The sequence below is a fragment of the Jaculus jaculus genome, chromosome 15, assembly GCF_020740685.1.
Source record: "Jaculus jaculus isolate mJacJac1 chromosome 15, mJacJac1.mat.Y.cur, whole genome shotgun sequence".
In the NCBI taxonomy this organism is placed as follows: domain Eukaryota; kingdom Metazoa; phylum Chordata; class Mammalia; order Rodentia; family Dipodidae; genus Jaculus; species Jaculus jaculus.
The window spans coordinates 24,835,630-24,847,617 of record NC_059116.1 but is presented as its reverse complement, the minus strand read 5'-3'; the positions used below and the strand labels follow the sequence as shown (position 1 = coordinate 24,847,617).

General features: G+C 42.8%; 1 protein-coding gene across 1 annotated transcript in view; it reads right to left on the bottom strand.

Annotated features, from left to right (window-relative positions):
* Positions 1-1,989: 1,989 nt before the first annotated feature.
* Positions 1,990-11,988, bottom strand: part of Ttc39c (tetratricopeptide repeat domain 39C) — a 129,287-nt gene continuing 119,288 nt past the window's right edge. Inside the window, exons 11-14 of the mRNA XM_004654836.2 lie at positions 10,344-10,441; positions 7,257-7,361; positions 4,447-4,485; positions 1,990-2,474 (exon numbers count right to left, since the gene is read on the bottom strand). Of these exons, the coding sequence (XP_004654893.2) occupies positions 2,385-2,474; positions 4,447-4,485; positions 7,257-7,361; positions 10,344-10,441 (332 nt within the window). The 3' untranslated portion in view covers positions 1,990-2,384. The remainder of the gene's footprint in view (positions 2,475-4,446; positions 4,486-7,256; positions 7,362-10,343; positions 10,442-11,988) is intronic.

Sequence of the window (11,988 nt, the reverse complement as noted above, 5' to 3'; positions counted from 1 at the left end):
AGGGATTACCTAACTCCCAAGTGTGCCCAAATTTCAGTCAGTGTGATGACCCAGTGTGCTCACACTGTGGTTTCATTATGTTGGAACCTTTAGAATCACCATCTACACCCTCCCAACAGGCTGCCACTACGTTAACATGGATATACCACAGGGGTTATCTGAACCAAAGCTAGCCGACTTATTAAACAGACCTATGTTTTCATGAGCTAAAAACAAATCAATGGGATGGTGTTACAGAGTTGCCTATCTAGTTAAGCGTGGGCTGAACACATGCTGGTCTGAAATCTTGAAATCTCAGTAGAGAAAATAAAGCAATGTTAAAGTAATGAATGTACATTTTTTAAAATTAGAAAGCACATGACTATGTAATCTCTGAATATGGAATAATAACTTGAAAGATTTTGAACTAAAAATTCAAGTCAGAATATAACAAAAGCAAGGGCCAATCCAGAAGGTTCCACAGTCATAACAAGTTTGCCACACATAGTGTCAAGAAGAGATTACATACAATATGGCACTAGCTATATGTTTTAAATTCATAATATTTCTCCTTTGGTCACCAGGCTTCTAATATTTGGGGTCATTGAATGTCTCTTCAGAAAACTTTTCTCTTCTTGGCTTTGGGATGCATTCATTCACTGACTGTGGGCTAGTAATCTTTTCTTTTTCATAATATCTAAAATCCATTCAAGAATTGCATCAGGAAGTCAATGTGAACCCTTTGGAGTGAGCTGACTCAAAAGTGACCAGTCATGGAGATGAGGAAACAAAGATGGAGGAGCCAACATCAGTGAGGACTACTTCTTTCAAAGAAATGATTTCCTCAAAACAAGATTTAAAAAAATTTCATTGGTAGCCGAGCGTGGTGGCGCATGCCTCTAATCCCAGCACTTGGGAGGCAGAGGTAGGAGAATCACGGTGAGTTCAAGGCCATCCTGAGACTATATAGAGAATTCCAGGTCAGCCTGAGCTAAAGTGAGACCCTACCTTGAACCCTCCCCCCAAAAAAAATCCACTGGGGGGACAGGATGGAACACAGGGCCTCAAGCACATGAAATGTTCACTGACACCCCTTGTGTCTAACACAAAATTAAATCTACCAATTCTAGATGTCTTTCTCCTGTTTTTAGTATTAAAGGATTAAAATCATAAGGGATTCTAATTCAGACAACAGGATATATAAAATGAAGTGGGTTCAAAAATGACACCTGCTAGATGAATAAAAATGAAAAAGTTAAAGATGGAGCTAAATTTTGAAAAGATTCCTTAAAGTGACTGAGGTATTTTATCCAGACCCACAGGTCTGCAGTCATGGGCATGGAAGGAGATATCAAGAAAAATTAGCAACAAAGGACTAAAACAATAACTTTGAATTGTTTTTATAATAGCTAGTATCCTGAGCTAAAGGGAAAATGAGTAATTCCTCAGCCATTGCTTTACCCATCACATATCCTGAGACACACATCTACATACATGTAAGAATAACATTATCAAGCAATTTGTTGAAAGATTTCCAAAATGTGATCATTAGATAATCTTCCCAAAGGAAGTGAAGCTCCTAAAATGTGCTCTCTGGTCTACAGGTTGGGATTTCTAATGGATTTGCAACATGGTTTGACTTTTGGTTGTAAAATAATCTTCTCTTTGCTCCTGCTTGGCTGGCTTTCAAAGGAAAAAAAAACAAATGTATTCATCATTTTGAAACTTTTTTTCAGACAGACAGGTGACGGACATTTTAGATGACACAACTTCAGTTGAAGAGCATTTGTGAAGCAAATTATGGAATTCTGGGTTAGTAACATGTTTCTTTTAAAAAGAAAAACAAAATCAAAGACCATTCAATTGGAGTCCCTAGATGTACTTTCTGCACACAGGCATAACTAGCGAGAGGAAATCAATTTACCTTTCGGTGCCTGAGTTTCCACAGTCTGTAAACAGAATTGAAAGTATTTGTGCTACATTATTCATAGGCGTATTTTGAAGCTAAAATCAAACACCAGAAAGCACTTTTATTTTGTTCCAAACATAATATAAATGCTGTGTCATGGTACTGTGGATGAGTATACAGGCTATCCATTGAGATCTGTGCTGAAGGTAGGCGTTCCTACAAGATCACGGGGTGAACACTGAGTTGCGTTTTATTTTTATTATTTTTTTTAAATAATCACAAAACTAAAATGTTTGAACAAGGTCACTTAACCCTCTCCCAGGTGGTCGGCTACTGGTACTCTGTCGCACATGTCTTCAACGAGATCTTTCTCGTGAGCTTCACTGGAAAAGCGTTGTCCCTGGCACAGGTGGATTTTCTTCAATGAGAGCTGTGTCCTCTGCTTTTAAAGTGCAGCCCCTGGGTGGAGAGGGACAGAGCAGCCACTCCGGGTCCATCACTGGGAAACCAGTTCTCTCAGGGAGGCCAGTGCAGCATGGATGCGGACGTGTAATCTGTTCTCAAAGTCATAGCCGGAGAAGTCCTCCTGGAAGAGTGGAGAAAGGTGTGTGTGTGTGACTTCCTTAAACTTGCCCTGGACACCGCAAGGAGACCTGCCTGTGCTGTATTTTGTACTCCTCACTGTAAAATTCCCTACATGCCCTACCAAAGGCTTCACATCCATTCAGTTTCCCTATTTCTCAAGCCCCATGTACGGCCTTTCCTTTAAAAATAGCAGGCTTGGGCTGGAGAGATGGCTTAGTGGTTAAGTGCTTGCCTGTGAAGCCTAAGGACCCCGGTTCGAGGCTCGGTTCCCCAGGTCCCACGTTAGCCAGATGCACAAGGGGGCGCACGCGTCTGGAGTTCATTGGCAGAGGCTGGAAGCCCTGGCGCGCCCATTCTCTCTCTCTCCCTCTATCTGTCTTTCTCTCTGTGTCTATCGCTCTCAAATAAATAAATAAATAAATAGCAGGTTTGGTGGCACAAACCTGTTGTTGCAGTATTTGGGTGGCTGAGGCAGAAGGATGTTAGTTCAAGGCCAGGCTGGAATACAGAATAAATTGCAGGCCAACTTGATCTATACTGTGAGGTTTTGTCTCAAAAATAAATAAATAAATAAAGTTTTTAAGTCAGCTGAATGTCTAATGTTCTGGGAAAATTTCCTCTTGGGCTAGGGAGATGGTTTAGCATTTAAGCGCTTGCCTGTGAAGCCTAAGGACCCCAGTTCGAGGCTTGATTTCCCAGGACCCATGTAAGCCAGATACACAAGGGGGCACATGCATTTAGAGTTCGTTTGCAGTGGCTGGAGGCCCTGGTGCACCCATTCTCTCTCTCTCTCTCTCTCTTTCTCTCTGCTTCTTTATCACTCTCAAATAAATAAATAAAAATAACAAAAAAAATTAAAAAATTCCTCTTGTTTTTCTTGAAGCACTCATCTTGTGCTCAAAGTGAATCACAGTTAGAAATTCCTAAATGGAGGGCTGGAGAGATGGCTTAGTGGTTAAGGTGTTTGCCTGCAAAGCCAAAGGACCTCAGTTCAGTTTCCCCAGGACCTATATAAGCCAGATGCACAAGGTGAGGCGTGTATCTGGAGAGTTTTTTTGCAGTGCCTGGAGGCCCTGGAACACCCATTCTATTTCTTTTTTTAAAATTTTTTTAAAAATTTATTTATTTGAGAGCGACAGACACAGAGAGAAAGACAGATAAAGGGAGAGAGAGTGAACAGGCGCGCCAGGGCTTCCAGCCTCTGCAAACGAACTCCAGACGCGTGCGCCCCCTTGTGCATCTGGCTAATGTGGGACCTGGGGAACCGAGCCTCGAACCAGGGTCCTTAGGCTTCACAGGCAAGCGCTTAACCACTAAGCCATCTCTCCAGCCCCCCATTCTATTTCTTTATCTGCCTCTTTCTGTCAAATAAATAAATTAACTTAAAGTAATTCCTAACTTGATAGCATATGAAATCAAAAATTTATCATTCCTGGAGCTGGTTGTCGGGGTACAAGCCATGAGCCCCCATCTACTTGGAAGCTGAGGCAGAGAATCACTTGGGCACATAAGTTTAAGTCCAACCTGGACAACTTAGTGAAACCAAATATGAAAAAGTCTATTTACCCATCCAAACACCAAATGAGAATATTTATGAAACTGGCTGAATGATTTCACAGGAATCTCCCATGATCCTGAAAATTCAAAAGCCACGTGCTCATTGAATCAGTGCGCTATCCCTTCTCTTCCCCAGAGTCGCTAACCTCACTTCACAGACTTCCCTGAAATCACACTTAGGAGAAGAGGGGAGGAACAACCACAAGAAAGAGGGAGATTTGCGAGCCGGGCGTGGTGGCGCACGCCTTTAATCCCAGCACTCGGGAGGCAGAGGTAGGAGGATTGCCATGAGTTCAAGGTCACCCTGAGATGACAGAGTTAATTCCAGGTCAGCCTGGACCAGAGTGAGACCCTACCTCGAAAAAAACCAAAAAAAAAAAAAAAAAAAAAAAAAGAGGGAGATTTGGGATTTTTACCTTTGCTTGAAGAAGTAGAGACCGGCCTCTTCCTACAGTCTGTGAATACAAGAAAAACACATTATCTCTTAACAGCTTCATTCACATATACTCGAGCAGAAAATGCTATCGCTGGTGGACATGTTACCAGACACGGTGGGTCCAAGTACAACGACTCAGTTGTTTCTTGTAAAGCTTGCTTTTAAAGTGTTGAGAATTTTTCAGTCTTCACTATTGGTCTATAGGAAGAGCAGGTCTCAGGGATGAAGAAGCACTTGCCACACAGAGAGTCTGGATCCCCAGCAATGACATAAATGCTAGTGGTTTCTGTAAACCCAGCACTTAGAAGTGTGAGATGGGGTCCCAGGGACAAAGTGGCTAGACCAGCCAAATCACTGTGGTCTGAGGTCAACTGTGAGACGCTGCCTCAGGAAAGGAAGTGGAGAGACATTGAGGGAGACACCCAATATCAACCTCTAGCCTCCATATACATACATGCATGCACACACATGTGCCCACATGCGTGCACAGATGCAATACACACACACACATACACACACACACATACACACATGGGCAACATTATAGTATAATACTATAGGTTAAAATATTATTAAACGGGCTGGAGAGATGGCTTAGTGGTTAAACGCTTGCCTGTGAAGCCTAAGGACCCTGGTTCAAGGCTCGATTCCCCAACTTAGCCAGATGCACAAGGGGCCGCATGCATCTGGAGTTCATTTGCAGTGGCTAGAAGCCTTGGCATGTCCATTCTCTTTCTCTCTACCTCTTTCTCTGTCTGTCACTCTCAAATAAATAAATAAAAATAAACAAAAAAAATCTTACTAAACAACTCAAAAGTAAGGTGATCAGAAGTTTTTTTTTTTTCCCTGAAGACAGAGAGATGTATCTCCTTCTGAATGCTTTTATATTGTTGAAATATTAACTTCATTCAAAAATGATATAGGATGGTCTCGTTTTATTTTATGTACATTTTAGAATGTTTGAAGTTTCTATTCAAGTTTGTAAAATTTAATTTCTTTTCTGTTTTGGCAAAATCACTCCTTCAACTTAAAAGGCTTTCAAATTAAAAGCCTGTTTTTTTTTTTTGTTGTTGTTGTTGTTGAAATAGGCTATGTATTTAAAGTAAGACTACAGTAATATTTTTGAATTAAGTGAACATTTAGGAAGCCCATCTATTTGAAGTCTGAGTTAAATACTAAAACTTAGAACTTTATAAACCTAACATACAAAGGTGGTGTAAATGAGACTCCATAGGAAGATATCAAGGTCTGGCGTGGTGACAGATGCCTTTAATCCCAGCACGCGGGAGGCAGGGGTAGGAGGTCACTGTGAATATGAGGCTGGCCAGGACTACAGTGTGAGTTCCAGGTCATCCTGGGCTAGAGTAAGGCCCTACTTCAAAGAAACCAAAAGATTAAAATTAAAAAAGAAGAGGAACTGGACTGGAGAGATTGCTTAGTGGTTAGGCACTTGCCTGTGAAGCCTAAGGACCCTGGTTTGAGGCTGGATTTCCCAGGACCCACGTAAGCCAGATGCACAAGGTGGCACATGCACCTGGAGTTCGTTTGCAGTGGCTGGAGGCCCTGGTGTGCTCATTTTCTCTCTCTCTCTGTCTTTTTCTTTCTCTGTCTGTCGCTATCAAATAAATAAATAAAATAAAAATAGATATTTTAAAAAGGAAGAGGAATTATTATTATTATTATTATTATTCAAGCACTATTAAATTGCTATTTAATCCACTAACCCACTGCACTAAGTTAACTATGCATCTTAATAGTAAGTGTCAACTTCAACTTGTATGGTCATAGTATTCTAAAATTTTTCAGTGATCATATGTATAATCTTCATTTATTTTCACTACAATCTTATCAAATTGACAGGCCAGTTAATTTTTCATCACATTTCATAGAGCAGGAAGGTCTGTGGTTAACTGGACCAGTGGCATGCAGTAAGATAAATATTGGAGCTGGAATCACAGGACAATCCTATCCTCAGTTTATGCCCTATACCATGCCACCCAAGTACACACTACACCACACCACCACACGACACACTACGCCACGCCACCACCCGACACACTACGCCACCACACGACATACTACGCCACATCACCAAAGTACACACTACGCCACGCCACCACGCGACACACTACGCCACGCCACCATGTGACATACTACGCCAGACCACCATGCTACACACTATACCACACCACAACACTACACAGTACACCACACCACCAACTCCACATTATACCACACTACACCGCACCACCAACCACACACCATACCACACCATACACCATGCCACACACATGACATGCCACATCACACCGCTCCACACCATATCAGCAACCTGGACACTGCATCACACATCACACTACACTATGCCGTACCACAGCACACACGGTACCACGTGTACCACACCACACACATTGTACTGCACCCCGTCATACTACACCAACACACCACACCATACTGCACCCCACCACACCAAACCACACTACACGGCACCGACCACACCACACAATACCATACCACACCACATTCCACCACAGCACAGCACGCCGTTCAGAAAAAGACAGTGATTTTCCCTCAAATGCATCTTTGTCTGAAAAGTTACATTAGTAAGTCAAATTCCAGAGAAGCCATAATACCTCCCTGCAAACCATAACCTAGGAGGGCCAGCTTCATCCCCCATGAAATCAAGGAAATCATCACCAACAACATGATGTTCAATCAGTTCATTTTAAGTGAACACTCTTCTGTTCTGTGTCTGCTAGCATGCATATTTTATTAAAAAATAAATCTTACCTCTGGTTTGTCTAATAGAAGACAGCCGAGCTCATAGCATGCATATGGCTGAACATAGAGGTTATTCTGACGACACAATTCATCTTTAGCAGCTCGCTGGAAGAACTGAAAGTAATACAAAGGCCTTTAGAAATAATCCATTTTCCTATTGATATGAGGCTCATCAAAAGCCCAGGAGGCAGGAAGGGAGACACATTTTCTTTTTAGATCGGATTTTCTTTGCTCATCCTCACTCCTCCCTATCCAGGCCCATCCATAACACAGGGTCCTGCTCACAGCTGCCTCTCGAGCTTCCTCCAAGTTAGGCTGTCTATCCTGCAGCCTAACTTGTGCTGCCTATTCTCCCACATGACACACCACCTTCTAATGATCCTACTGCTGAGAAAAAACCTTTAGCTGCCTCTGAAAGTGTAAACATCTCCATTTTAATATTTAAAAAACAAAAACACACAAGCCAAGAACCATCTCTTGACATATGTCTTGAGTATATCTTGCTGACACTTAAGCATGCAATATAACATACTAAAGATAGGGCTGGAGAGATGTCTCAGTGGTTAAAGTGCTTGGCTGCAAAGCCCAATGACCTGGGTTCAATTCACCAGTACCCACGTAAAGCCAGATGCCCCAAGTGGCACAAGCATCTGGAGCTCATTTGCAGTGGCCAGAGGCCCTGGTGTGACCATTCTCTCTGTCTCTCCTCTCTACCTTTCTCTGCTTGCAAATAAATAAGTAAAAATTTACAAAAAGTACTAAATATAATACCAGATAATGCTACATCTAAAATACTAACTTACAGTTATGATAACCTCACACTGAAAGAGTAAGTTTCAATTCCAAAACAGATAGATATATTCTATAACTTATAAGCAAAGTCTCCTATTGCTACATATTAATTGTTTCAAAAAAATAGTCAAAGAAACAGTAGGCTGATTAAAAGAAAAATAGCTAACTGACCTGAGGGTATGCTGCCGTGGTAGAACTTTCACCTGCTGTTAAAAGAAGCCCTGAGTTGCCCTGGGTCCAATCACCAGCACCAACACAACCACAATAACAAAACCAACGACAAAAAACGTTGTAGGAAGGCTGGTGAGATTGCTTAGTGGTGAAGGCACACTTGTCTGCCAAGCCTAAGGACCCATGTTCAACCCTCCAGATCCCAAGTAAGCCACTAGGTGGCGCAGGTATCTGGAGTTCGATGGCAGTGGCTGAGGCCCTGGCGTGCCAATTCTCATTCTCTTTCTCTGTCTCTCTAAAAAAATTTGTCAGGAAAATCCCTCCAATTCTCAACCCTCTTGGAAAACAACTAATGGTTCTCTTGCATGAAATATGTGTGTGGACTAGCTTTAAAAAATATATATTATTGTTTTTTATTTATTTGGCAGAGAAAGAGAGAGGAAGAGAGAAAAATGGGTGTGCCAGGGCCTCTAGCCACCGCAAACGAACTCCAGACACATGCGCACTCTTGTGCACCTGGCTAACCTGGGCCCTGAGGACTCGAACCATCCCTCCAGGCCTGGACTAGCTTTTATGGCTTGAATATAAAACAGCGCCAAAGACTCATGTGTTGAAGGCTTGGTCCCAGCTGGTGGCGCTATTGAGAGGAGGCTGGATCACAAGCATGCAATCCTTGTCAATGGATGAGGCAAGCAGTGAATTCGTAGGAGGTGAAGCTGGTTAGAAGTAGGTGATGGGGGCATTTTTTTTGAAAGGAATACCTTATTCCTGGTCTCTTTCCTTTTCCTCACTTTCTGCTTCCTGGCCACCATGAGATAGCTCTGTTTTTCCCTCTGTGCCACCATGTTCTTTCTCTCCATAGCCTAAAAGCACTGGGCACAGCCAACCATAGCCTGAACCCTCTGAAGCTGTGAGCCAAAATAAGCTTGCCTACCTTCCTTCGTTCCTTCCTTCCCCCACTTACTTCCTTGTTTCCCTCCCTTCCTTCCTCCCTCCCTTCCTTTTCCCTTCCCTCCTTTCTCCCTCCCTCCCTTCCTTTCTTCCTTCCTCCCTCCCTCCCTTTATTCTTTCCTCCCTCCCTCCCTTTTTCCTTCCTTCCATCTGTGTTTATTTTTCTTTCTTTCTTTATTTTCTTTTTTGTTTTTTTGAGGTAGGGTTTCACTCTAGCTCAGGCTGACCTGGAATTCACTATGGAGTCTCAGGGTGGCCTCAAACTCACGGCGATCCTCCTACCTCTGCCTCCTGAGTGCTGGGATTAAAGGCGTGCACCACCATGCCCAGCTGTGTGTTGATTTTTCAAGGTAGGGTCTCACCCTAGCCCAGGCTGACCTGGAACTCACTCTGTAGTCCCCAGATGGAGAGCCTCGAGCACACAGTGATCCTCCTACCTCTGCCTTCCACATGCTGGGATTAAAGGTGTGTGCCACCATGTCCAGCAAGCCTCTCTTTCTAAGTTGTTTTCTCAGGCATTATATCACATGCCATGGATAACTGACTACCATAGTAGCCTAAGCCAGCAACTCTGCAGACCACACCTCCAGCCCTTAGCAGTCATTTGTAGTTAACAAGAGGAGAAGTGAACCCAGGCTAATGTGGTCTAATCATTCTGCTCCCTCCAATAGCCTGCCTCCTCACTTCCTCCCCTCGCAAGTTGAGACTGAAGCCCAAAAACAGTTGTTCTAAGAACTGATCATTACATTAAAAACGTCACATTTTGGGCTGGAGGGATGGCTAAGCAGTTAAGGTGTTTGTCTGCAAAGCCAAATGACCCAGGTTTGATTCCCCAGGACCCATGTAAGCCAGATGCACAAAGGGGCGCATATGTCTGGAGTTTGTTTGCAGTGGGTGGAGCCCTGGAGTGCCCATTCTTTCTCACTCCCTCTCTTTCTTTCTGTCAAATAAATAAGTAAAAATAAAATATTAAAAATAAAAACATCACATTCACCATCATCAGCTCCCAGACTCTACCATTAATCAAACAAAGTGGATAAAATTCATGCTGCAGCATGTGTATATGTGTGTGTGTGTGTGTGTGTGTGTACTCTTCATTTATTGTTTTTATTTTTTTCCCCTCGCAAAGCACAGATGTAGGTAGTCATGATGTGTTTTCTTTAGCCACAACACTAAGTTTACCTGAACGGCATCTTCTGAGTTCCCGAGACATTTGTGTATGGCACCAAGAAGCAAATGCTTTAATCCAACAACAGATGTGTCATCCACTTCATGACAAGCTTGAAGGGGAGAGAAAGAGGAAGGAAGCAAACTCACTTGATACTTTGAACATCACCAAATTAAGTGACTATTACACTGTTTAGCTGGTTAGTCAGTTCACATGTCTGCCTCCTGAAACTCAGAAGGTAGGTCCCCATTAGTGACCATCCTTAATCAAAACAAGGTCAAAGCTGCTCAGAATGGCATCATATAGGAAGCTAATCTGAAAAGGTTACATATAATTCCAACTATGTGACATTGTGGAAAAGCTATAACTCTGCAGATCAGTAGTTGATAAGGGAAAGGAAGGAGGGATGAATGGGTAGAGGAGGATGTTTAGGGCAGTGAAACCGTTTTGTAAGACACGATAGTAGTGAGTGTAGACCATGATACATTTGCTATGTAGTTTCACTATGTAGTTTCAGGCTGGCCTCAAACTCACAGCGATCCTCCTACCTCTGCCTCCAAAGTGCTGGGATTAAAGGCACGTGTCACCATGCCCGGCAAAAAAAAAAAAAAAAACATTCTTAATTAAAAAGCTACAAGGGGAAGGGCTGGGCAGATGGCTTAGCAGTTAAGCGCTTGTCTGTGAAGCCTAAGGACCCTGATTTGAGGCTTGATTCCCTAGTACCCACATAAGCCAGATGCACAAAGTGGTGCATGCATCTGGAGTTCATTTGTAGTGGCTGGAGGCCCTGGAGCACCCAATCTCTCTCTATCTCTCTGCCTCTTTCTCTGTCTGTCACTCTCAAATAAATAAAAATAAGCAAAAAAAAAAGATTAGATACTCTGGGCTACAAAACTGAAAATGAATCAATTAGAAAACAAAAGCTAAAAGAGGCCTGGAGAGATGGCTCAGCAGTTAAGGTACTCATCTGCAAAGCCAAAGGACCCAGGTTTGATTCCTCAGAACCCAAGTAAGCCACATGCACAAGGTGGCACATGTGTCTGGAGCTTGTTTGCAGTGGATGGAGGCCCTGGTGCATCCATTATCTCTCTCTCTCTCCTTCTCTCTTTGTCTGCCTCTTTCTCTCTCTCAAAAACATAAAAATTAAAAATAAATTAAGAAAGCTACAAGAACCGCAGGGTAAGAGGGAATATCCAGAGACATAGCCTTCCCCACAATGACAGACTGCTGCTCTCACAATCATAACCTACAACTCCATGGCAAACACTCTCAATCCCACTGAGGAGGACCCTCATGCAGTGGGGGCAGGGAGGAGGGGAGTGATGGTACCAATATGATGTGTCCATACAACATTTCTACTTAATAAAACAAATTGAATAAGTTAAATTTTTTTTAAAAGCTACATTAAGGGCTAGGGTGTGGACAGCTACATTAATTTCAAGACACTTTAGAAAGATCATGTGAAGTGCTGCCCTAGTCGTTCAGAGAGATCAAACCCATCCTTCCTCCTCTGGAAGCTTGCAACACAACATGACCACGTGTGCTGGAAGACACTGTGGAAGTTTCTCAAGGAAATGAGAGGGTAGAAACTGGATCCGTAGTGAGATAAAGTAAGGAATATAATTATTGCTAGGGACCAATAATGATCATGCAATTCAC